This window comes from Schistocerca americana, chromosome 2 (assembly GCF_021461395.2).
Source record: "Schistocerca americana isolate TAMUIC-IGC-003095 chromosome 2, iqSchAmer2.1, whole genome shotgun sequence".
Classification (NCBI taxonomy): Eukaryota; Metazoa; Arthropoda; class Insecta; order Orthoptera; family Acrididae; genus Schistocerca; species Schistocerca americana.
Genome location: NC_060120.1, coordinates 720,732,501 through 720,759,827, shown reverse-complemented (window position 1 = coordinate 720,759,827; position 27,327 = coordinate 720,732,501). Strand labels below are relative to the sequence as shown.

At 39.3% G+C, this 27,327-nt stretch overlaps 1 protein-coding gene across 2 annotated transcripts in view; it reads right to left on the bottom strand.

Annotated features, from left to right (window-relative positions):
- The window catches only part of LOC124595871 (organic cation transporter protein-like), a 321,547-nt gene that overhangs the window by 57,712 nt on the left and 236,508 nt on the right, over positions 1-27,327 (bottom strand). For both annotated transcript variants that reach the window (XM_047134777.1, XM_047134778.1), the window contains 2 exons: positions 13,333-13,461; positions 983-1,152 (listed from right to left, as the gene is read on the bottom strand). In XM_047134777.1, coding sequence (XP_046990733.1) covers positions 983-1,152; positions 13,333-13,461 — 299 coding nt within the window. The remainder of the gene's footprint in view (positions 1-982; positions 1,153-13,332; positions 13,462-27,327) is intronic.

Genomic DNA, 27,327 nt, shown 5'->3' with positions numbered 1-27,327 from the left:
GGAATAGAGTTCCGAAAACTCACTCAGAACCCTGGGTCAGGGGAGACCTACCAGATGGGATGAGAAGGAAAGTTCTCATCCCGTCCAGTAAGTCTCCCCTGATCTGAGGTCCTGGGTGACTTTTCAGAACTTTCCCCCTTTCCCCCAAACCTTACCAGTCCTTTGCCTTCATCCCTCTTCCTTCTCTTTGAGCCCTTCTTCAAAGACATGGAGCCAGTGGCTCCAAAAGTTTGCAAACTGTAATACTTATATGTGTGTGTTATGCTGCTCCTGCTTGGTGACTCGATTTTTTACCTATCCAATTATATTTTGTTGTAAAAAATTGATTATTTTTATTGACATAGATAACATTTTAAGTTAACCTACAAACGTGTAATACTACTATGTAATGGAGCCTGTTACATAAATAAATGCTGCTTGTACTACAATGAAGGTCTCCCTCCTTACTAAATTTCTGAGTGGCCTCAGACTATCTGCCACTGCTATACATGTGGACCACTACAACTGCTAAGAGTGAATTACATCCTACGGCATTGTTGCCCTGTACTAAACATTAAATTCCATTCCAGTTCTGGTCACATTCTTTTAATGGTGTATTAAAACTTCTATTCATCTTTACTGACTGCTTCATTGTCTAAATGGCTAAAGAATACATTAGCACCATTCCCATTCTTATTCTTTCATAGTACTGCTTCCAGCACATATTACATAAAAATGCATCTGGTGCATTCACATCCCATTACCACCCCTGATTTCAAAATTATCCTTACAATTTTCACATATGGCTTAGTTTGTCAACTATTTATTTTTGATTTTAAATCTTTCGGGCACAAAGGTTGTTATCGATCAGTTAATTGCTTTACTGAAAATCTGGCTCATACTATTTGCTTATGGAAATGCACTCTTTTTTTTTTTTTTTTTTTTTTTTTTTACTTTTATACATAAATTTACACTTAAAACACCTTCAGATTAATATACATACCAGCTGTGGCTATATTAAGAAACAAATCTGGGCCTAAATTTTTTGTGTTCAATAAACCTCCATAGTATGTTACAACAGTGAAGGCCCATGCAGCATGAAGACCAATGTACTTAACCTTCTGTGTTGATTCCTTAAGCAGAGACTGGTGTGGAGCCTTAATTTTCCCCACTCTGAAATGTAGAGAACAGAGCATTCAATTTAATAGATAATTGCAATATCTGAATCCTTTTGATTTTAATAAAATATGTTAGATTCACCATGATAATGGTGTAATAATGTGGAATGTGTACGACACATAAAAACACGTAAGAATAACAGTGTTGTTCATGTTTGTATGTTGCAGCAAAATAATCTGAGTTTTGGTGTATCATGATATTATATGTAGTGCGAACATAGTTTATCTTAAGACTTTTGTATCAGAAAAGATACGAAACTTGGCGGTGAAGTGTAATTTATAATCCACGCAAGTATGCTTTAAGAAACATAAAGACAGTTTTATTAAATTTAATTGGGGCCTTAAACACAACTGGATCATTCAGTTCATGAAATAATTTGTGAAAAATGGTTTATGATGTTATATGGTTCTGGTTCTTAAGGGTTGTGGGTAATTTTCAGTATTAATGGCAGAGTTAAACAGAATAACATAACGAGGTTAACAAATACTGAGGACGTGTTAGATGATGATCAGTTTGGCTTTAGAAAGGTAAAGGCACCAGAGAGGCATTTCACACATTGCAGTTGATAGTGGATGCAAGACTAAAGAAAAATCAAGACACGTTCATAGGATTTGTCAACCTAGAAAAAGTGTTCAACAATGTAAAATGGTGCGAGGTGTTCAAAATTCTGCAAAAACTAGGGGTAAGTTATAGGGAGAGGCACGTAAAATACATATGTACAAGAATCAAGAGGGACTAATAAGAGTGGACAACCAAGAACGAAACGCTTGGATTGAAAAGGGTGTAAGACAGGGATGCAGTCTTTCACCCCTACTGTTCAATCTGTTCATCAAAGAAGCACTAATGGAAATAAAAGAAATGTTCAATGAGTACAGAATATGGACTGAGAGTAAATCGAAGAAAGATGAAAGTAATGAGAAGTAGCAGTAATGAGAACAGCAAGAAACTTGACATCAGGTTTGATGGTCACGAAGTAGATGAAGTTAAGGAATTCTGCCACCTGTTGCAGAAAATAACCAATGACGGACACAGCAAGGAGGATATCAAAAGCAGTCTAGCACTGGCAAGAAGAGCATCCCTCGCCAAGAGAAGTCTACTAGTTTTAAACATAGGCTTTAATTTGAGGATGGAATTTCTGAGAATATACATTTGGAGCACAACATTGTATGGTGGTGAAACATGGACTGTGGGAAAACCAGAACAGAAGAGAACCAAAGCATTTGAGATGTGGTGCTACAGACAAATGTTGAAGATTAGGTGGACTGATAAGATAAGGAATGAGGAGGTTCTCTGCAGAATCAGAGAGGAAAGGAATATTTGGAAGAAAATGACAAGGAGAAGAGACAAGATGATAGGACATGTGTTAAGACATCAGGGACGGACTTCCATGGTACTGGAGGAGGCGGTATAGGGCAAAAACTGTAAAGGAAGCCATAAATTGGCATACATCCAGCACATAATTGAGGACATAGGTTGCAAGTGCTGTTCTGAGATGAAGAGGTTGGCACAGGAGAGAAATTTGAGGCAGGCTGCATCAAACCAGTCAGAAGACTGATGACTCAAAAAAAACTAACTCTGAACTTTTTAAACAGAAACCTGCTTTTCAACCACCTGCAGTCCACCTGTTGTACCTCTTTTTGCTCACATTATTCTTTCCTTATAAGTGATGTACGAATAGGAACCATGGCAGATTCTACCTTCACATGTTTTTAAAATTTAAATGTTGCACTCTGTCTCTAGAATGCTCCAATCTTCACTGTTCCTTTGAAATAACTTTCATGTATACCATTCAATCTATTTAAATAGGATAAAACATAAACAGCTCTCAAATATAGATTTTGTTTGTTTCTCTTTTTGATGTTTTTAATTTCGCCATTTGTGGATTTTTTGATAGCCTTGATGCTAGTGAGATGCTTGTAATTATAGAAAACATAATTATCTTGGTGTTTCTTATTAAGTGATTTTAGCAGTATATCAATGTGTGCCAAGGCAAATCAGTGACAACGAATTGTGCTGCCAGTAGTCTATGTATCCAGAAAAAATATGATAATTAAAATTCCCTTTGCTATGTCATACATTTATTTCCTGCTGTTTGGATAAAATACAGGTTTATAACAGAAAGATGTACCTCCTTGATGCTATAATACATCAGTGGGGAATTATAGTTTATGCAGACAAAATATCTCATTAGATAACAGAAAAATAATTTAATTTAGCTCACTTAAAATGTCAAAGTGGCATTTTCTGGATAATATACATTAAGGAAGTGAAACTGTAATGGATGCAGTGGTCTCTTTCTGCAATGCAGACAAAAGTTTTTCTATAGGCAGTCCGTGCAAGTATTTATGAAATACTTTTTTTTCATTTTGGTGAGATACAGCTATGTATCAAAGTTGTATATACATTTTGACTTACTAATAATAAGAACAACTGGTGTTCTTGAAACAGATATTAATAATTTCACTTCTGATTGTGAGTTGAAACCTTAAAAGTATTGCCTGCTATCAGTTATTTCTTTTTGAGTAACTAACTGCTTCTGTCTGAAGCTGTTGACTTTCTGCATTTTTTTTTCATTCACCATTCACAGTGAACAAAACTAAGTTTAGTTTGTGGTTGTTACTTTCAAATGTAGATTTTTTTAAATTAACAGTGTAACAAATATTCCTGTTTGGATTGATTTTTGTATCGTTGTTGATCTCACATTTTATCAGGTTCTGTAAATCTCCACTTTACTGCTTGATTTATTATTTTGCTGTGACTACTACAGTCCTCAGCCTTTATGATTTTTCAGTTTATTCATTCTTTCAGTCCCCATATTCCATGGATCCGGTCATGAAGAAGAACTTCCATAAACGTAGAACGAGTCAAGGTGTACATTAACAAAAAGACATGGAAATCTCAGAAACTTAATCTATATACCGTATTAAAGGAAATTATTGTTATACTGATAATTCTATCAATGCTTATAAGAACTAAATTTTATTGTGTAAATTAAAAAGAAAGGTCCTTTGAAAAAAATTAAAATCGCTCAAAAGAGGAAAGGCCGCTGGACCTGATGGGATACTAGTTCGATTTTACACAGAGTACGCGAAGGAACTTGCGCTCCTTCTTGCAGCGGTGTACCGTAGGTCTCTAGAAGAGCGTAGCATTCCAAAGGATTGGAAAAGGGCACAGGTCATCCCCGTTTTCAAGAAGGAACGTCGAACAGATGTGCAGAACTATAGACCTATATCTCTAACGTCGATCAGTTGTAGAATTTTGGAACACGTATTATGTTCGAGTATAATGACTTTTCTGGAGCCTAGAAATCTACTCTGTAGGAATCAGCATGGGTTTCAAAAAAGACGATCGTGTGAAACCCAGCTCGCGCTATTCGTCCACGAGACTCAGAGGGCCATAGACTTGAGTTCACAGGTAGATGCTGTGTTTCTTGACTTCCGCAAGGCGTTCGATACAGTTCCCCACAGTCATTTAATGAACAAAGTAAGACCATATGGACTATCAGACCAATTGTGTAATTGTATTGAGGAGTTCCTAGACAACAGAACACAGCATGTCATTCTCAATGGAGAGAAGTCTTCCGAAGTAAGAGTGATTTCAGGTGTGCCGCAGGGGAGTGTCATAGGACCATTGCTATTCACAATATACATAAATGACCTGGTGGATGGCATCGGAAGTTCACTGAGGCTTTTTGCAGATGATGCTGTGGTGTATCGAGAGGTTGTAACAATGGAAAATTGTACTGAAATGCAGGAGGATCTGCAGCGAATTGACGCATGGTGCAGGGAATGGCAATTGAATCTCAATGCAGACAAGTGTAATGTGCTGCGAATACATAGAATGAAAGATCCTTTATCATTTAGCTACAATATAGCAGGTCAGCAACTGGAAGCAGTTAATTCCATAAATTATCTGGAAGTACGCATTAGGAGTGATTTAAAATGGAATGATCATATAAAGTTGATCGTCGGTAAAGCAGATGCCAGACTGAGATTCATTGGAAGAATCCTAAGGAAATGCAATCCGAAACCAAAGGAAGTAGGTTACAGTATGCTTGTTCGCCCACTGCTTGAATACTGCTCAGCAGTGTGGGATCCGTACCAGATAGGGTTGATAGAAAAGATAGAGAAGATCCAACAGAGAGCAGCGCGCTTCGTTACAGGATCATTTAGTAATCACGAAAGCATTATGGAGATGATAGATAAACTCCAGTGGAAGACTCTGCAGGAGAGACGCTCAGTAGCTCTGTACGGGCTTATGTTAAAGTTTCGAGAACATACCTTCACTGAAGAGTCAAGCAGTATATTGCTCCCTCCTACATATATCTCGCGAAGAGACCATGAGGATAAAATCAGAGAGATTAAAGCCCACACACAAGCATACCGACAATCCTTCTTTCCACGAACAATACGAGACCGGAATAGAAGGGAGAACCGATAGAGGTACTCAGGGTACCCTCCACCACACACCATCAGGTGGCTTGCGGAGTATGGATGTAGATGTAGATGCAGAGGAAAGCTACCAACATCTCAGCTGCAGCCAATTCTATAGCTGCTATTTGCCAGCTCTTGGTAGCTTCCTATTACTTGATTACAATGGTATTTTTCAATTTATATAATAAGTAAATGGTGGTAGGTAGGAAATATTAATTTACATCTAGGGGGGAAAAAAAACAACCAACATTGTTCCACATCATTACAATTAATCGAACATATGATTAATGGGATATGGAACTATATAACTAACAGGGGAAATTAATCATTTGTATAGTACATTACTACTTGTTGTGCAGCTTTACAATGATCACTACTACTTTCCATGTAGCTATCACAGCTTTTCTATCTCTGAATTTAGATATTCACATAATTTGCAGAAAGAATGGCTAATTGATGTATGATTATTATTTTACTTTGAACTGGTAGGGACTCCCAATTTCTTGCTTTATGTTAGATGAGAGCTTGTTGAATCCTTTCATGCTGTAGTGTATAACTCCATTCTGAATCCTAGATGTGGAGGCAATGTGTATATGAAAATTATTTTTCAATCTTGCATTATGACATTGTATCAGAAAAGTAGAAAATACATTGGGAAGTGAATATAAGAATTCCACAGTCCCTAAAAACGCTTCTGCAAGATGTGGGGATGATCTACTTTACACAATAGAAGGTATGTTAAAAACAACGGGAATTTTGTGTGTTATATTAGTCCAGTTTGCAGTTTTTTGTTGGTGCAGTGGTAAGCAGACCTAAACAGTATCTGTACAATGTTGGCCATATTGGATATGTAGCCTGCTGTCAGTTTTCAAAACTGTTATGTTTCTTTTGGTAGTACCTGCAATTGTTTACTTTTTTTTAAAAAAAAGAGTGGATTGAAGCATTTGTATTAAATTTTGCTATAAGAATGGAATAAAGTGTAACAAAGTTTTTAAATTGTTGAAAATTGATTTTGGTGAGTCTAGTATGAGTAAAATAAGATTTTATGAGTAGTATAAGTGTGTCAGAGAAGGCCATGAAGATGACAAGCATCCTGGGCTCTCCACGAGAATATCATCAACTGATGAAATCATGGAATAAAGGAAATAATTATGAATAATCAGCAAATTACAATCAGGAATTTGAGGATGGCATATCAGTTAGCTGATGCCATGACATTTTTTTCAGATATTTTAGATATGAAATGGGTGACAACTAACTCTGCTCCAAAACTGTGACAAATGCTATTTGCTCAGGAGTCACTGGATTAAGTCACCAATGATGGGGAACTATTGAAATATGCCACAATAGACACAGAAACATGTGTTTATGGATATGACATCGAAACTGAGGCTCAACAATCCCAGTGGAAGAATTAAAAAAAAAATTCATGGCTTTTGCACAAAGATAATGCACCTGTTTGAACTTTATTGCTTCTTCATGAATTTTTGGTCAAAAACAATACTAAAACAATGCCCGAGCACCCACATTTGCCAGACCTGGGCCCATGTGCCTTTTTTCTGTTTGAAAAAACTAAGAAAACTTTCAAGGCCCTGCACTTTACAAGTGCAGAGGAGATTAAAAACACATCACTGAGAGGGGTGAAGGCTACCTCAAAGACAGTCATCAGAAAGTTGTTTAAGTACACTTAGTACTGAACCTTGTATGGACCTTCCCTTCTAAGTTAAGTTTCATTCCCAAGCTGAGTATTATATGCTGTTTTCTGTTATAAGCTTCACCCATATGAGATGGATGCCACCACCTCCATAACATTTTAGTTTCTGAAGTACAATTCCGTGGCCCACACAATCAGAGTCATTGTCTGAGTCACAGAATATACCAAGAGGGTAGTTTTTGCTTTTATGCTCAGCCAGTACTTATTTATGAGAGCATATATGGCTTTCTCATTAAAGAATCCTTTATAAAAGGCTGTGGCATTTAGCAAGTTATACCCGGAAGTGCAAAACAGGTTTCCATTGTAGGCTAGTATGTCAAAAAGATTTGGGAATACTGAAGTCAGTGAAATGTCTCTGTGTTTGAGATGATTTGTTTATCTTTATAAACTGGTATTCCTATTGCATATTCAACCATGTATGTCACAAAATATGCTGCAAGTAAATATTTCTTCTTAGTAACTGGCAGACATTCATTTGTACTTTGTAACATAGTTTTGAAAACAATCTGAGTTAATAAATTTCAAAACAAGAAAATAAATTTTTGTATCTGGAAAGAAATGACTTTCTCATACACAGCAGTTTGGTGGTGGTTTGCCATATAATGAAAAACAGTGATGTCTGTTAGTGAAGCAGAATAAACATCAGGTAAAATGATCCACATTTTTTTAAAAAAAGAGCACAAAGTGAAAAAGCATATAAAATAGGGCAGTCCAGCCTCTTCTTAGTTTTAGATTGAACAAGACACACGCTAAAGATCAGTATATCACCAGAAAGTCCCATTTTACTGGCTTATGAAAAGTTTGGAGAGTATCCTGGTTCCCATGAGAGTAACCTTCGTCTATTTGTACATCAAATACTTAAATGTCATGTAATTACTGGTCTGGTAAAGTATGAAACTGAATAAGCTGCAGAAGAAATACATCAGATGTTTGTTTTAAAGGTGGGTGTAGATTGAGAAAGTGTTCAACAGATGAATCATGTTCATGGAGAATGTTGATGACAGAAGCAAACTGTGAGGTGGTAGTAGGATTTCAGATGGTTCTTTCATCCCCAAGGACCTTGACAAAGAGCAAGTCCTGCAACACAGCAGCCATAATCTAAGCACTGCTTCATTACACACACAAATACAGTACTTCATCTAGTACCAGTAATTTAGAACTTTTCAGATGAAAAATTGCTCTATAACATGTTAGGTACCAGCCTCCAACTTGGGCTTAAATTGTAGTAATGTCTCCCTTCAGACTATCTCCTAATGACATCAACTGATACTCTCATTTCCTAAATGCTTCATCTCCACTATTCCATTGTTCCTTCCTTTTTCAGTTCTACTTCCCTTTTGTGCCTCTTCTATGCTTCTGTTTATGGTTTGGCTTACTATCTCACTTATAACTCAAACTTTCCAAACTTATGTGTTGCTAGCATTTTATTATTATTTTTCATCTCATCCTTTCATACTATATCTTCTGTGGATCAAGAGTGAGCTGATTTTTCTGGTTAATAGATGTTAATAGATGAGTAGCCTCTTTTCTTCTAACTCTTTCCTCCCTTTTGCTGGACGAAGGAACCACTGTTTCTGAAAGCTTGTTATTTTCTGAAAATTTCTGTTTTTTTTGTCTTTTCTGCTACCAGTTAAGCACAAGTTGTATGTCTGTATTTAACTGTGAGTAATATATAACATTGTTATCACTCCCTGCTTTGCAAAACTGGTATAAATTTATTCTTGTACATGGTACTTATACATAGCACTGCACCATGAACCACAGACATTGCCAAGGTTGGGTGGCTTGCTTACCTCACCAATACACACAGCTGCAGTTAGAGGCAACCACAATGGAGTACTATTTATTTAGAGGACATAAAAACCTGTGGTTCCTGAAGAGCGACAACAGCCTTTTTAGCCGTTTCAGAGGCGGACTGATCTGGCCTTACAATATCAGCAAAAATGGTATTGCTTTGCTGGTATTGCAAACTGCGGAAAGTGGTTCCCAGGGACATGTAGCTCTACTGTATGGATAAATGATGATGTCATCCTCCTGGGTAAAATATTCTAGAGGTAAAATAGTCCCCCATTTGGGTGCTGATGATCGCACTGTTGAGCGCCCCATAAACCAAACATCATCATCAGTCCCACATTTGGATCTCCAGGCAGGGACTACTCAGGAGGATATCCATCAGGAAAAACCAAACTGGCATTCTGCAGATTAGAGCATGGAATGTTAAGCCCCTTAATTAGGTATGTAGGTTAGAAAATTTAAAAAGGGAAATCGACAGATTGATGTTAAATATAGCTGTCATTACTGAAGTCCAGTGACAAGATGAACAGGACTTCTGGTCAGGTGACTACAGGGCTATACACACGAAATCAAATAGAGGTAATGCAATAGTAGGTTTAATAACATATGAAAAAAATAGGAGTCAGTGTAAGCTACTATGAGCAGCATGGTGGATGCATTATCATAACCAAGGCAGACACAAAGCTAACACACACCAGTAGTACAAGTTTATATGCTACCTAGATCTGCATCTATTGAAGAGATTGAAAGAATGTATGATGTGATACAAGAAATTATTCAGATAGTTATGGAAGACAAAACTTTAATTGTGATGGGTTGCTGTAATTTGTAGCAGGAAATGAAGGTAAAATAGTAGGAGAATATGGACCAGGAAAAGGAATGAAAGAGGAAGTGAAAAGGAATTAAAGAGGAAGTCAATTGGTAAAATTTTTCACAGAGTATATTTTAATCATTTCTGACACTTGGTGAAAGAATCATGAAAGAACGTTTGTATTGGGACACCATGTTCTAACATTAGCTTTCTTTAATAGAAATAATTGATACCAGGAATATTTTTGAATCTTGAATAGGTGAACATTATCTCAGCTGTATAACTAAAAGAATTTCATATGATTTTGTATACAATGTATTATATTTCATGCTAAAATGTACAAAAGGAAATTAATTTGTTACAATCAATATGTACTAACTCTGTATGTACAGCTAAAATTATTATTCTTTTAGAAATATTTGAAATTTCTAAATATCTGGCACCCTTAAAATGCCTATTATTAATTACAATCTGACTCTAATTATTAAATTTGTTTCTGGATTCATTTATAAAATAATGATGTAACTTGGTGAAGATTCTTCTTTTGTCAAGAGAGTTTGAAAATTCTTTTGTTTTGTTAACTCTTTGGAATACTGTTAGTACTGCAGAATGTAGTAGTAGTGGGCATGCCTCTGATGGAATCGGGCGTGTTTTTATGTGTGGCGATAACAATGTAAATTTCTGTTTTATGGAAGTGGAGATTGTAAAGTCAGTCTAATGTAGAAGAATGAGATATAATAAAAAAAATAAAAAAAAACAGGTGCAATTAGAAATCATGCAACAGTCTTACTTAAAGTTTATCTAGTCATCTGGAACCCACAAAGTTAAAAAAAAAACTTCAGCCTGAAGAATGTACCCCTGGATATGACAAACAGCAACCAAAAATGAGAAAATGAAGATAAGTAAAGTTATTTGTACATCTTACACCTCTCGGTTCTTGTGAAATAAATCAATTTTTATGAAGAGACTAAAAAACTTACTGGTGACGTGTGGGAGGATAAGATTAAAGGTATTTGTGGAAGAGACCTGAAGACTCTGGAAGGTTTCATATTTGTTATATAATGACATTCTGGAACTGGATTTTAAGCTACAAGACATTTCCAGTGGCAGATGGACATAATTTATTTGTTATAAACTGTAGATTAAAATGGAAGATTTTGTGAAAGGTAGGAAATGAAGTAGATGGGACCTGAAGAAGGTGAAAGAACCAGAGGTTGTTCAGTGTTTCAAATGGAACATTATGCAATAATTGATTGAAACAGGGGAAAGGAATACAGTGAAGACAAATGTATAACTTCAAGAGATGAAATAGTGAAGGCAGCAGAGAATCACATGAAAAGAGAAAATCTAAAGATACAGCAAATAAAGCAGGCAAAATAGAATACAAATGTCTAAAAAATGAGATTGGCAGAAAGTGCAAAACGGTCATAAGGAAAGGATAGAGGACAAATGTAAGTATATAGAAGCATGTATAAAGCGAAGCTGTGGTTGAAACAGTAGTGAAACAGTTTTATTCAATCTGTACACTGAGCAAGCAGTAAAGGAAGTCATAGAAGAATTGGAGAAAGAATCAAAGTTAAGGAAAAGAAGTAAAAACTTCAAGGCTTGCTGATGACATTGTAATTCTGTCACACACAGCAAAAGGGTTGTAAGTGCAATTAAATGGATAAATAGGACGATATAAGATGGCATTAACAAAAATAAAAGACAAGTAATGGCATGCAGTCGAATTAAATCAAGTGATGTTGAGGGGTTTTGAAAAGAAAATGAGGCACTAAAAGTAGCTGATGAGTTTTTATGTCTGGGCAGTAAAATTACTGATAATGGCCAAAGTAGAAAGGATATAAAATGTAGACTGACAGTGGCAAGAAAGGCATTTCTGAAGAAGGGTATTTGTTAATGTCAAATATAAGTCTTTGTGTTAGGAACTCTTTCCTGAAGGCATATGTGTGGTGTGTAACCTTGTATAGAACTGAAATGTCGACAATAAGCAGTTCAACCATTTGAAATGTGGTGCTACAGAAGAATGCTGAAGATTAGATGGGTGGATGGCATAGCTAATGAGGAGGTACTGATAGAATTGGAGAGAAAAAAACTTTTTGCATAACTTGACTGAAAGAAGGGAGTGGTTTATAGGACAAATCCGGATATATCAAGGAAGTATCAGTTAGTATTTAAAGAAAGTGGAAGGAGGGTAAAAATTGACAGCAAACATGTTCCGGTGAATGTGGGTTGCAGTAGTTATCTGGAGGTGGTGATACTTGCAAAGGATAAAGTAGCATGTAGAGTTGCATCAAACCAGTTTTTGGACTGAAGACCTCTAAAACAACAACATGGTACTTCAGTGTTAGTAAAGAATAAGGTAAAGTCTGCAGTGCAAGCCTTCTTCACAGTTATTGGCTTGACTGCAGGTGGAATACAGACTTTCTGCACTGTGGCACTAGGAGGGGGAGGGTAGAGAGCCCATCACCTCAGGTAACTTTTACCCCCAAGGATGATCCCAGGTATAATACTACAAAAATAATTTGGAAATAACATTTCAGTTTCTAAAAAGGTGACTTGCATATACATAAATCTTTAGATGTGAATAATAAATTTAATGAAGAGTTTTTCTGTACTTTTGATAATCATATTCCTTAATCGTAGAGGGAGACCAAGAGATGAATACACTAAGCAGATTCAGAAGGATGTAGGCTGCAGTAGGTACTGGGAGATGGAGAAGCTTGCACAGGATAGAGTAGCATGGAGAGCTGCATCAAACCAGTCTCAAGACTGAAGACCTCAACAACAACATTCCTTAATCCAATCCATTTTTAGATCTATGTACATCTCTTATTTGTTATGTATTTTGGTCGCATTTCTAAACTTCTGAGGGATAAAATTCAAACAACATGATCAGTAACTCTTTAAGTGAATACTAAATAACACAGACAGATTAAGAGATTATACACTTTACTGATCTTGAGCCAGTCTATTTTCAACCAGCCTGCAATAATAAATGGGAATGTTTTTTGTTATGAAAACACTGAAATGTGACAAAAATTTCTTCCACCATAAGGATTTGAACCAGCACCACTGCATAGCTATAGAGGCAATTAATTATGAGAAAATTGCTTTGTATTGGTTACATACATGCCCAATACACAGAACTGTTAATTTTCTGGCACAGATCTCTCTATCTTATAGTCATTCTATGGTAACGGAGAAACAAAAATTCACAAGTAAAATCGTAATTATTGGAACATGAAAATAAGCAAACGTGAAGAAAGGCAACCACTCATTTACTCATGTGTATTTAACGTAACATGGTGTCTGGAAACACATAGCAGCACAGAGAAATTACTAGCATTTTGCCTACTGCTTTCCACACGCACATACACACACACACATACTTAGAGTTGGCACTTGTTATGACATCTTACCTTCCTCCTAAATTTGCATGTATTTCATTAGTAGTTTTATCTGTTTTCAGACCATCATCTTCAAATGGTATTTGTTTCTTCTTCCTTAGTTTCTTCTCAGGCTTCCATTCAGGACTTTCTGGAATGTATCTGAAATTGGAAGCCAAATTACATTACATCTAAAACAGATGCATTTTCAATATTACCAAGTTAGAAAAGCTAAAGCTGTCATAACCTTTAACATTGGTTTGAACACTACATTGCTTTAATAGACGTGATAGTTCTGGAGATGGTATGCCTTGGGTTCCTCCGACCACTGAACTGGCTTACCCAACCAGTTATAGGAGACCATACAGTTTAATATGTACTCTGGGGCATGCTGAAACTCCACATTTTTCATGTCAACAATCACTGATGAGGATAAAGCTAGTGATAAGTGATAAAAATACTTGAACAGACTGGGAAATGAAAGAGAAAGTGTAGGGAGGGAGACTAGGTAAGCAATGGTAAACTACTCCTATGTATTGCCTTAACTGTAAGTACTCTGGGACTATTTCTGACATTTGAATATATTTTGTAATGTAAACACACACACCCACCCACACACACACACACACACACACACACACACACACACACACAAATACACAGTACTTAATGTCATACTAGCTTAGTGCCTGCTGCTTCAATTGTGTAGACTCTACAGTCTGCAAAGATTTTTATGTCGTTCAACTGCAAAACCTTCTAAACTTTTCACAGTTATCAAGGCCATTGAAGCATGTTCCTTCCTGAATCTGCTTATAAACGCAACATGATTCTGCTAGCCCGAGTCAGAGGACTTCGTTAACCCTGCCATTTGAGTTCTTGTGGTGATATTTCCATAAAAACTTTCATTCCTTAATACAGTTTTCTTTAGAAGTCAAATATCAATTTTCATAGATTTAGCTTTAAACATGTTTTTATATAACAATATAATTTCACAAATATCTTCATCCTCTATTCCATCCCCTTAGGGATGGAATTTCAAAAGTTCCTTATTAAACAACATCAACAGTATAAGATCAACACCCTCTCCAAATACCAAGTTTCTATCCTTAGCAGGTTGGGCTGGATACTGATGAGTGAGTCAGTCAGTCAGGACATCACCTGTTATAAACAGTGTTTCCACTCTGTAGATGAGCTTCTGTAGGAAAGCTATCAATTACACTAAAATGTAGCAAATGTATGATGAAGCTATCAATTACACAAAATTTGATAATAGTACAGATTAAATGCAATGTGTTCTATAACTAATATAATGTATTTGTTTTTCTAAAACATGTGATGTACTTTAATGTCTGTACCAGTTACTAATGTGCAACAAAATTCATAACAGAAATCATGAGTGTTTCTTATTCATGTGTTGTGTTTTCCCTATGACCTAATGATTACAACTGATACAAGTATAATTTACTGGTTTACAAAAATGCTTTGCCTCTGTCTCACTGGTATTAACTATCAAGTTCAAGAAATTTGTCAGTTACATAATTCATTCTTGTGTTCAATAAAATGTTAAGGTGTATTTTTCTTCTTGTTTTAGCTATGAATAACGCAGCTTTGTTAGTTACTTACCTAGATCAGAATAACAAAGCGATTGATAGCCAACCATGGAGGGGGATGACATTCATTGTTTGCTGTTAATATGGTCATAAAATGGCTATGGCAGCAACAGCTGTGTAGTTCCACATTGGATCCATCCACATTTTCTTGTTAACAGACAGTACTGAGTTTGCTTTGTGGAGTCATGAAAGCCTTATCATATTTCTGTACATTTTTATTGCCAGCATCATAGATTCATCACCTCATCATATTGCATATTGTACAGCATCCCACCTCTGCCATGGTCTGCACGAAACACAAGCCTTTTGTTCTTCTCCAGTCTTCCCACCATCCCTCTGTCACTAGTCTGACCCAATCTTCCCTGTTCTTCCAATTGCTTTCTTCCACTTTTAGCCACTTGATCCATGATTTTCTCCTTACTCTCTGGCACCCATCTATGATATGTGCACCTTCCTAGGCATCCTTATCTCATTCATTCTCTTCACATGCCTATCTTGGTATAACTTTTTCTTCTTGTCTAGTGGGGTTTACTCATGTGTTGTCTCCCTAACAGTTCAATTTTTCATATCATTTTTCTGAAAAACTTCATTGCATTGAAAATTTTACTTTTTTACCTTTTCTTCATGACCCAAGTTTCTGCAGCAATCAACAGAGCCGGTATATATTACGTTTAGTACATTACCTGCACACTTTTTGGGTGGCTTCTCTGTTCTATACAATTCCTCTCTCACTTATCATAATTTTATTAGATTTTATTGTTTGTTCATTTACCTCCCAAAATACAACCCCTAGTTCAAGTTGTGATGTATGGGTGATGGCATGTAATGTTGGACTGCCATAGTGGCAGAGTACACTGGAGACCTTTGCCGTGTGACTGCTATGGTAGCAGTGAACGACCTACAGGAAACTCTGAAAAGAGCTGGTACATGAGGGCTGTTGTGAAGCACTCATAAGCACAGTAACCCTGCCACCAGTGGTGGAGGCAGCATCTTGTGACAAGTGATTTAAGTATGATTGCAGTGGGTAGTCGCTCTTCCTGTTATGAACTGACTACGTGTAGCAAAGCAGTGACTTTATGGCCAATGGTATGCTTGGATGGTAGCTTCAAAACGATAGTCAGTGCTGGTCTGAAGTGCTGATTTTTGTTGTTTGGCCAATAAAAAATGTTCTATGGGAAACTTATTCCGATGGGACAGTTAGACATTTTACTTTTGCTCAACATTTAAGTATCTGTAAGAAATCTGTGTTGTTTGTGATGGTAGTTCAGTTTTTTTACCTGTCAGATAGTTCCAGTCATTGCACATGGGGCTGCCTTTGGGTTACATCCTGTTGCTTCCTGAACAACAGTTATATTGTGGAAACACCCACTTGCTTGCAGTCTCTGTTATTTGGGATGGTGTTGATTTATACACTAATACTCTGAATTTACAGTTAGCATTCACTTTTCATTTTAATGGATGGTATGTTGTTATATGATCTTATCATCTGTGTTGCTTGCCATCCTAGCTACCAAATTTTGTCAGAGCACAGTAGAATCTTTGAGGTAGTTGTGTAAGGTTTTTTATTAAATTGTTATCTAGTGATGTCTGTAATTGATATTGTGGTATTAGTAGAGGCATGTGGCAAAGTCTTGTCACATTTTTACATATAGAGACTGAAGCACTGTATCAAGGCTGGGAATCGAACCTGGGTCTCCTGCTTACTAGGCAGGTGCATTAGCCAATAAGCCACCTTGGCACAGTGGTTCACACAGCTGCACAGATTACCCTGGCATGCCTACCTCCTTGATCCAAATTTTCAGTGCCACCCCAGTCTACTACACTCCCCATTACACATTAAAAGAATTGTCGAGGCTCTCCATCTTCCAGGATAGCACCTCAGCATCGAATGTAAATGATGCATGCAGCCTGAAATCCAGGTGCGAATATTTATACAAATGAAATGACAATTTCAGAGACTTTTTTGGTCTCATACAGGTATGATTTTATGTATATAGACTGAAGCAGTGATTGAAAATTTGTACCAAGGCTGGGAATAGAATCTGAGTCTCCTGTTTACTATGCATGTTGCTTGGTGGCCTCATTCAAAATTATAAACCTCATGTGAATTAAGTCACTACTGTGATGTGATATCCAAATTTTATTTAAGGTTGTACCTTGTGAGTATGAGTTGTTCTTTCAATCTCAACTTGTTCTACGTATATTTTGGTAATTTTTAACATCGTTCATCTGTGTCAAGTGTGTTATAGGAAGGGGGCTTTGTAATCCTGTCTGTTTATTTTTCGTATCCATGGACCCTGGAATTGGGGCCAGTGTACCTTAAATAAGTGTGAGGCATGTTCAGAAAGCAAGTGTACCAGATTTTTATATTTTATTTTTAGAAAAAGTCTATTTGAAAAAATTACAAGGTATTTTTCCACATATTTTCCATCCAGTAAAGTGTGAGTGGTGAGCCATGGCACAAGCATCTTCATCCCCCCCCTCAAACAGCTCCTTCCTCCACTTCAGAACCTCTTTCTGCACCTGCTCATCAGTTGAAACTTTAATACCACTCATGTGTGTGCTTTCTGGGTGACGAAAAGATGATAATCTCAAGATGACAGTCAGGGGAATGTGAGAGTTGGGGGGTTGGTTCAAAACATCACAAACAAATGAGTCCAAGTGTTACTTGATGGCTAAGGTTGTGTGGCAACAGCCACTGTTGTGCAATAAGCACACGCCTCTCATTAGCATTCACCTCCTTTTGTTTTGAATACTCCTTTTGAGTTCTGCTCAGAAAATCGTCACCTTCCAGTTCACACTAATCAAGAACTTGCAGGTGCTACTGATCTGTTTTTTTTTTTTTTTTTTTTTTGTGCTGCTCTCTTATCTGTTTTGGGATCCATCTTGCACACAGTTTCTGGAAGCCAGCATTTCTGTGAGTATCTCATATAGTAGAGTCCTGGAAAGTTATGGAAATATCACAGAAACTTCATCCACTGTCAATCAGTGATCTTCATGAATATTTTCCTTGCGTTTTTGCACCAACTCATTAGTCAAAATGAAAGGTCTTCCACTCTCCTGTCGGTCATGAACATTTGTTCTGCCACCTAAACACACTTGTTCTGTTCATAACACCTTCTTCATAAACTGTTTTGATAAGCAAGAAAATTCAGTGGGTGTTATTCCTTGAATGAGTAGGAAGCAGATCACAGCACATGACTCACACATCGTGCTGGAATTTCTTATCGACATATTTCATGCACCTGGACACTAGAACCGAGTTTACATATAGTTTTCTTGTGATGCTTGCTCTGACCCCCCCCCCCCCCCCCCCCAGTGCTTCCAACCCTCAAAAAACAAAAACAAAAACCACAGCCCTTTATGGTCACAGTACACTCACTCTCTAAACATGCTATGCTCTGCCTCTGCTGAAACAGACTGTCACTTACAATTGGATAAAGCTTAATGCTGTTTCTAAGCTGTACTATGGGGCTACATTAAGAAACTTGCATGGCTGGCCATATGCTTAGTCTAATGCTGCTAAGCCTAATGTATATAAATATATTTGCCAGCAATTGCTCAAATTTATTGTACCAATACTTGCTTTTTTTAAGAAAATATTGTTGGTAGTGATGCTTAATACTAATGTCATTATTTTGGTAGTATTAAAAGTTCTGAGTGTTGCTTTCATAAAATCACAAGAGTAAATTGTGCTCTGTTTTAGATATTACTAAGTTCTGTCACCAATTGCCTTCTGGTAAAGTCTCATTCATGAATTCTGGTGGTAGGTCCTGTTCTTATCTGGTGTGTTTTAAGCTTTTTTCAGAGTTTGTCTTGTGTGAATTTTTTTTCTTGTTTAAATAAAATGATATGTTTAAATTTCGATACCTGTAGGTTGGCCCAGTACTTTACCTCTCTAAACCGGCTCCATACCACTTTCATCTGTAGCAGACCATGGTAGTAATTCAGTGGCAGGGTTCTGATACTGTCTAATGGTGGGGTTAAAAATTTAAGATTTTTTTTACAGTCTGCTATCTTAGACATTTTTGTTACAAGTGTTCTAAAGAATAAGGGTGGCTCATCAATCAGTGACCAGTTCTCAGCATATCTCACTAAAGATCAACTAAAAGATGAGCTTGCCATCTGCAGGGAAAAGGCGGATGGCAGCATGGCCAAGTTGGTGCTGCAGTTGCACGGGGCACTACGTTATGGGCTTGTTGTCACCTCAAACACCGTAGATGAGGTATGTGGTGCTTGCTCTATTTGTGACATTCTTCTGGATAGTATACAAGTCAATCTCTACATCTACATCTACATCTACATCTACATCTACATCTACATCTACATTTATACTCCACAAGCCACCCAACGGTGTGTGGTGGTGGAGGGCACTTTACGTGCCACTGTCATTACCTCCCTTTCCTGTTCCAGCCGAGTATGGTTCGCGGGAAGAACGACTGCCGGAAAGCCTCCGTGCGCACTCAAATCTCTCTAATTTTACATTCGTGATCTCCTCAGGAGGTTTAAGTAGGGGGGAGCAATATATTCAATACCACATCCAGAAACGCAACCGCTCAAAACCTGGACAGCAAGCTACACCGCGATGCAGAGCGCCTCTCTTGGTGAGGCTGCCACTTGAGTTTGCTAAACATCTCCGTAACGCTATCATGCTTACCGAATAACCCTGTGACAAAACACACCGCCCTTTTTTGATCTTCTCTATCTCCTCTGTCAACCTGACCTGGTACGGATCCCACACTGATGAGCAATACTCTAGTATAGGGCGAAAAAGTGTTTTGTAAGCCACCTCCTTTGTTGATGGACTACATTTTCTAAGGAGTCTCCCAATGAATCTCAACCTGGCACCCGCCTTACCAACAATTAATTTTATATGATCATTCCACTTCAAATCATTCCGCACACATACTCCCAGATATTTTACAGAAGTAACTGCTACCAGTGTTTGTTCCACTATCATATAATCATACAATAAAGGATCGTTCTTTCTATGTATTCGCAATACATTACATTTGTCTATGTTAAGGGTCAGGTGCCATTCCCTGCACCAAGTGCCTATCCGCTGCAGATCTTCCTGCATTTCGCTGCAATTTTCTAATGCTGCAACTTCTCTGTATACTACAGCTTCATTTGCAAAAAGCCACATGGAACATCAGACACTATCTACTAGGTCATTTATACACTCCTGGAAATGGAAAAAAGAACACATTGACACCGGTGTGTCAGACCCACCATACTTGCTCCGGACACTGCGAGAGGGCTGTACAAGCAATGATCACACGCACGGCACAGCGGACACACCAGGAACCGCGGTGTTGGCCGTCGAATGGCGCTAGCTGCGCAGCATTTGTGCACCGCCGCCGTCAGTGTCAGCCAGTTTGCCGTGGCATACGGAGCTCCATCGCAGTCTTTAACACTGGTAGCATGCCGCGACAGCGTGGACGTGAACCGTATGTGCAGTTGACGGACTTTGAGCGAGGGCGTATAGTGGGCATGCGGGAGGCCGGGTGGACGTACCGCCGAATTGCTCAACACGTGGGGCGTGAGGTCTCCACAGTACATCGATGTTGTCGCCAGTGGTCGGCGGAAAGTGCACGTGCCCGTCGACCAGGGACCGGACCGCAGCGACTCACGGATGCACGCCAGGACCGTAGGATCCTATGCAGTGCCGTAGGGGACCGCACCGCCACTTCCCAGCAAATTAGGGACACTGTTGCTCCTGGGGTATCGGCGAGGACCATTCGCAACCGTCTCCATGAAGCTGGGCTACGGTCCCGCACACCGTTAGGCCGTCTTCCGCTCACGCCCCAACATCGTGCAGCCCGCCTCCAGTGGTGTCGCGACAGGCGTGAATGGAGGGGCGAATGGAGACGTGTCGTCTTCAGCGATGAGTGTCGCTTCTGCCTTGGTGCCAATGATGGTCGTATGCGTGTTTGGCGCCGTGCAGGTGAGCGCCACAGTCAGGACTGCATACGACCGAGGCACACAGGACCAACACCCGCATCATGGTGTGGGGAGCGATCTCCTACACTGGCCGTACACCACTGGTGATCGTCGAGGGGACACTGAAAGTGCACGGTACATCCAAACCATCATCGAACCCATCCTTCTACCATTCCTAGACCGGCAAGGGAACTTGCTGTTCCAACAGGACAATGCACGTCCGCATGTATCCCGTGCCTCCCAACGTGCTCTAGAAGGTGTAAGTCAACTACCCTGGCCAGCAAGATCTCCGGATCTGTCCCCCATTGAGCATGTTTGGGACTGGATGAAGCGTCGTCTCACGCGGTCTGCACGTCCAGCACGAACGCTGGTCCAACTGAGGCGCCAGGTGGAAATGGCATGGCAAGCCGTTCCACAGGACTACATCCAGCATCTCTACGATCGTCTCCATGGGAGAATAGCAGCCTGCATTGCTGCGAAAGGTGGATATACACTGTACTAGTGCCGACATTGTGCATGCTCTGTTGCCTGTGTCTATGTGCCTGTGGTTCTGTCAGTGTGATCATGTGATGTATCTGACCCCAGGAATGTGTCAATAAAGTTTCCCCTTCCTGGGACAATGAATTCACGGTGTTCTTATTTCAATTTCCAGGAGTGTATATATTGTGAAAAGCAATGGTCCCATAACACTCCCCTGTGGCATACCAGAGGTTACTTTAACGTCTCCATTGAGAACAACATGCTGTTCTGTTTACTAAAAACTCTTCAATCCAGCCACACAGCTGGTCTGATATTCTGTAGGCTCTTACTTTGTTATCAGGCGACAGTGCGAAACTGTATCGAACGCCTTCCGAAAGTCAAGGAAAATGGCATCTACCTGGGAGCCTGTATCTAATATTTTCTGGTTCTCATGAACAAATAAAGCGAGTTGGGTCTCACAGGATCGCTGTTTCCGGAATCCAAGTTGATTCCTACAGAGTAGATTCTGGGTTTCCAGAAGTGACATGATACGCGACCAAAAACATGTTCTAAAATTCTACAACAGATCGATGTCAGAGATATAGGTCAATAGTTTTGTGCATCTGCTCGATGACCCTTCTTGAAGACTGGGACTATCTGGGCTCTTTTCCAATCGTTTGGAACCTTCCGTTCCTCTAGAGACCTGCAGTACACGGCTGTTAGAAGGGGGCAAGTTCTTTCGCGTACTCTGTGTAGTATCGAATTGGTATCCTGTCAGGTCCAGTGGACTTTCCTCTGTTGAGTGATTTCAGTTGCTTTTCTATTCCTTGGACACTTATTTTGATGTCAGCCATTTTTTCGTTTGTGCGAGGATTTAGAGAAGGAACCGCAGTGCGGTCTTCCTCTGTGAAACAGCTTTGGAAAAAGGTGTTCAGTATTTCAGCTTTACGTGTGTCATCCTCTGTTTCAATGCCATCATCATCTCAGAGTGTCTGTACATGCTGTTTTGAGCCACTTACTGATTTAACGTAAGACTAGTACTTCCTAGGATTTTCTGTCAAGTCGGTACATAGAATTTTACTTTCAAATTCACTGAACACTTCACGCATAGCCCACCTTACACTAACTTTGACATTGTTTAGCTTCTGTTTGTCTGAGAGGTTTTGGCTGCATTTAAACTTGCAGTGAAGCTCTCTTTGCTTTCACAGTAATTTCCTAACTTTGTTGTTGAACCACGGTCGGTTTTTCCTATCCCTCACAGTTTTACTTGGTACCTACCTGTCTAAAACACATTTTACGATTGCCTTGAACTTTTTTGATAAACACTCAACATTGTCAGTGTCCGAAGAGAAATTTTCGTTTTGATCTGTTAGGTAGTCTGAAATCTGCCTTCTATTACTCTGATCCCTGTTCTGCACTTATAGAGTCGAAAAGTTAGGTTCTATTTGTTATCAGTAGGTTCAAGGTGTTATCTCCACGAGTCGGTTCTCTGTTTAATTGCTCGAGGTAATTTTCGGATAGTGCACTCAGTATAATGTCACTCGATACTCTGTCCCTACCTCCCGTCCTAAACATCTGAGTGTCCCAGTCTATATCTGGTAAATTGAAATCTCCACCTAAGACTATAACAAGCTCATGAAATTTATGTGAAATGTATTCCAGGTTTTCTCTCAGTTGTTCTGCCACTGTCAGGAGCTCGGGGGTAAAAGGAGCCCATTATTAACCTAGCTCGGTTGTTGAGTGTAACCTCCACCCATAATAATTCACAGGAACTATCCTATTTCACTACAGGATAAACTACTACTAACAGTGACAAAGACGCCGCCACCGGTTGCATGCTATCTATCCTTTCTAAACACCATCTGTGCCTTTGTAAAAATTTCGGCAGAATTTATCTCTGGCTTCAGCCAGCTTTCCGTACCTATAACGATTTCAGGTTCGGTGCTTTCTATCAGCACTTGAAGTTCCGGTACTTTACCAACGCAGCTTCGACAGTTTACAATTTCAATACTGATTGCTGCTTGGTCCCCGCATGCCCTGACTTTGCCCCACACCCTCTGAGGCTGTTGCCCTTTCTGTACTGGCCCGAGGCCATCTAACCTAAAAAACCACCCAGTCCACGCCACACAACCCCTGCTACCCATGTAGCGGCCTGCTGTGTGTGGTGGACTCCTGACCTATCCAGCGGAACCCCAAACCCCACCACCCTATGGCGCAAGTCAAGGAATCTGCAGCGCACATGGTCGTAGAACCGTCTAAGCCTCTGATTCAAACTCTCCACACGGCTCTGTACCAAAGGTCCGCAGTCAATCCTGTCGACGATGCTGCAGATGGTGAGCTCTGCTTTCATCCTGCTAGCGAGACTGGCAGTCTTCACCAAATCAGATAGCCGCCGGAAGCCAGAGAGGATTTCCTCTGATCCATAGTGACACACATCATTGGTGCTGACATGAGCGACCACCTGCAGATGGGTACACCCTGTACCCTTCATGGCATCCAGAAGGACCCTTTCCACATCTGGAATGACTATCCCCCGGTATGCACATGGAGTGCACATTGGTTTCCTTCCCCTCTCTTGCTGCCATATCCCTAAGGGGCCCCATTAAGTGCCTGATGTTGGAGCTCCCAAGTACCAGTAAGCCCACCCTCTTTGACCACCCAGATCTTGCAGACTGAGGGGCAACCTCTGGAACAGGACAAGCAGCCATGTCCGGCCGAAGATCAGTATCAGCTGGAGACAGAGCCTGAAACCGGTTCGTTAGACAAACTGGAGAGGCCTTCCGTTCAGCCCTCCGGAATGTCTTTCGCCCCCTGCCACACCTCGAGACGACCTCCCACTCTACCACGGGTGAGGGGTCAGCCTCAATGTGGGCAGTATCCCGGGCAGCCACAGCCGTAGTCCGATCAGGTGATGCGTGGGACAAGCTGGCCGTCCCCGACAGTTATTGTAGAGTAGTACCCCCATTCGCGCACAAGTACTGCGATGCAGGTACAGTTAAATCGTATCATTAACCATTTTGAAGACCTCAGCATCATTATCTCTGATCCTAAATAGAAATTAGTAATTTAACCTTTACGTGATAAAGTAATTAAGCTGCAACTCAAGGAAGTTTGCTGAACAGGCAAATTAATACGGTTAGAGAAAGGGATTCTGATCCTAGGGAATGTGGTGATTCAAAAGCAGTTGGTACAAGAGAAGGAGATAGATTGCATACTTGGAATTTGTTTAATAAACTGCCAATTCCTATTCTGCCTGTAATTCATAGATTTCTAGATTGACTATGGACACTGATGAGCAAATTTTTGATTTGTTATGATGAATGGTCCAACTGCAGAATCAGGCTATGGTGTTGCACCTTACAGATACTATGATATTCCAGGTCATGTATCCCTTGTCTCAGAGTAGAAACTAAGTAGAGTAACTGCTAATGCCATCATGGAAAGAATGTCATTAGGTATATTCTGCCAAAGACTATTGGAAAGTCACTTGTCAAGTTGTTTTTGTTAGGAATTTCTTAACAAGACTAGCCCATGTATACCATGGGAAACCTTGAAAAAATTGTCAGTTTCCTCAACAGTGTCGCTCAATGAATAAGATTTGGAAGCCCATATAATGCTTACCATCTTTTAAGACATCCTTTTGGAAAAATTTATGTATGACCCACAGCTTTAGCTCTCACACTTTTTTTTATTGTATTTTTTTTGATGCAAGTGAAATAAATCACGCTAATTATTTATGTACTTCATAGGTACACATTACTCAAAATACAAATATAATAGAAGCTTTAGTTTTTTCCTGTAAGTTCTTTACACTATTATGTTTAAAGTAGACTATTGAAAAGATGGTGCTATCATAAATTGTGGTATAAAAATTTTTAAGTATGACTATCAAAAATTTTGGAAATGAATTTAGGTTTTTGCTCAAAAAAGAATTTTATTTTCAAAGTTAAATCGTAAGTGTAGTCTACTTTTTAGTTAAGCATGTTTTAAGGCAGTAAACAAAATTTCAGCTCTCTGTCTTTAATAGTTTTTAGCCAAAGTGTACCAGAACATGAAATAATTTAACTTTTTTGAAATTCAAGTTAAAGTTAAAACTTGCTTTCTCTATTAAACTTGCATGGCACTAATGCACCCCTGGTCCATATTCATCTTGTTTCCTGTGTTGTTCTTCCTCCCTTCTCTTTTTCACACTTCTCCTCCTTATTCTTGCTTCTTTAGTGGCTTCCACCACTGATTTTTCTGCTTAGAAGAGTCTCCTTCAGTCAATGGCTATTAGAGCTTTAGAGATCTTTGCATATTTGTCCACCAGGCACTCCTATCATTTCCATAACATTAAGCCTTCACACTGCACCATCACTGAAACATAGAACAGCATCTAGCACACCTATTTTCATAGTCTTTAGTCCTACTAGGGCAGTTTTTGTTATCTGTTCCCATATGCAATTGTTGAAACTTTCATTTGGATTTTGAGACCTACCATGTAAACATTTCTCTAATAATCTTGTGTTACTAAGATCCCTATATATAGGTTTTATAACTTCCATTATAGCAAATGGCAAACATGTTTATGGTTGTAGATCTCACCTTGAGTAACAGACCTCTGGTAGCCACGCCATCACTCACTGCCAGGTGGGCAGTTTACATGAAATAGGTTGTCATCTGTGGAGGGTTTATACAAGAAGGTAGGCCATACCGCCTTTTTCATTCCCTCTAGGTCATTTTTATTTTGCCTCATAGCTTGTCCATAATAATACTGCAATCTGTCTGTTTCTTCGTCTGTAAGCCAATGACGTCCATGAATACACTTACCATCAGCTAATTTCTTTCCCTTCAAATTCCTCTTCATGTTCCTCAGCCTTGTACCTATACTTTTCTGGATATGTCGAACATATTCCATTTTATCAATTTTTGTGTCAGAATAAGGTTTAGATTCATAAACTGTTTGGTACCTTTTTGAGTCTCCATCTCCTAGGTAAGACGTATACGTCACACCATATTTCTCCACTGACCTGTGAAATATCGTCACAACACCTACAGATTCCATCCCTCCACTATAACCACTAAAATTAATCAAACATGTATGATTTTCAGTTCCACTTGTACAGCCATGACAATACTTGGTAATGGCTTTACCACTTTCCAAGGACACAGCTGTCACTACACCATTTAGGGAACTATGGCCTTTTCATTGCCATGATGCATCCAGGGCTGCAGACATACAGTGGCGGTCGAAATAATAGAGCCACCTCTATTGACGAGATTAAGAACTAGGATATCTATTAGTTCGCGAAATCGCCACGAGTGCCGTGTTGTCAGTCCCTTGTAGACAACATCAGGGAAGACGTTGCTGCTATCTTTAGTCGTCCGAAAGGAAGCGTTTGAGCTAGACGTGTGAAAAGAGGCATAAAGGTAAGAATCTTATGGGTCAAAATAATAGAGGCGCTTTACACATGTGCCTTTAAATTGATTTTTATGCAGTTGTTTTGTATGTAAATTGACGTGTGGTTTTGTTTACATTCGTCTAGATGGGCAGAGCAAAGCATACCAGTGAAGATGAGCGTATAGTAATGTTCCGGATGTTCAAAAGTGGGATGTCCATGAATAAAATAGCCAATGTCTTGTACGTTTCGCGAAAACGAGTCCAGAACGCCATGAGACGGTCAAAACAAACAAAGCCGCAGGTGGAGAACAGGGGGCGACCTCGTGTAACTACTCCTCGCGTAGACAGACTCATCACTAGGGAAGTGAAGAAAGACCCATTTTTGTCAACACCACGACTGAAAGCCATTTTGTTTAGCGACGAACATGATGTTCAACCATCAACCTCAATGATTCAAAGACGACTGAGATCTGCAAAATTGAATGGGCGCATTGCAAGAAAGAAGCCACATGTTTCACAAGCTAATGTTCGGAAAAGGTTAGCCTTTGCCCGGAGAAATGAACAAAAACCTAATACTTGGTGGAGGAACATCCTTTGGCCCGATGAATCCAAGTTTAATAGGTTTGCCTCAGACGG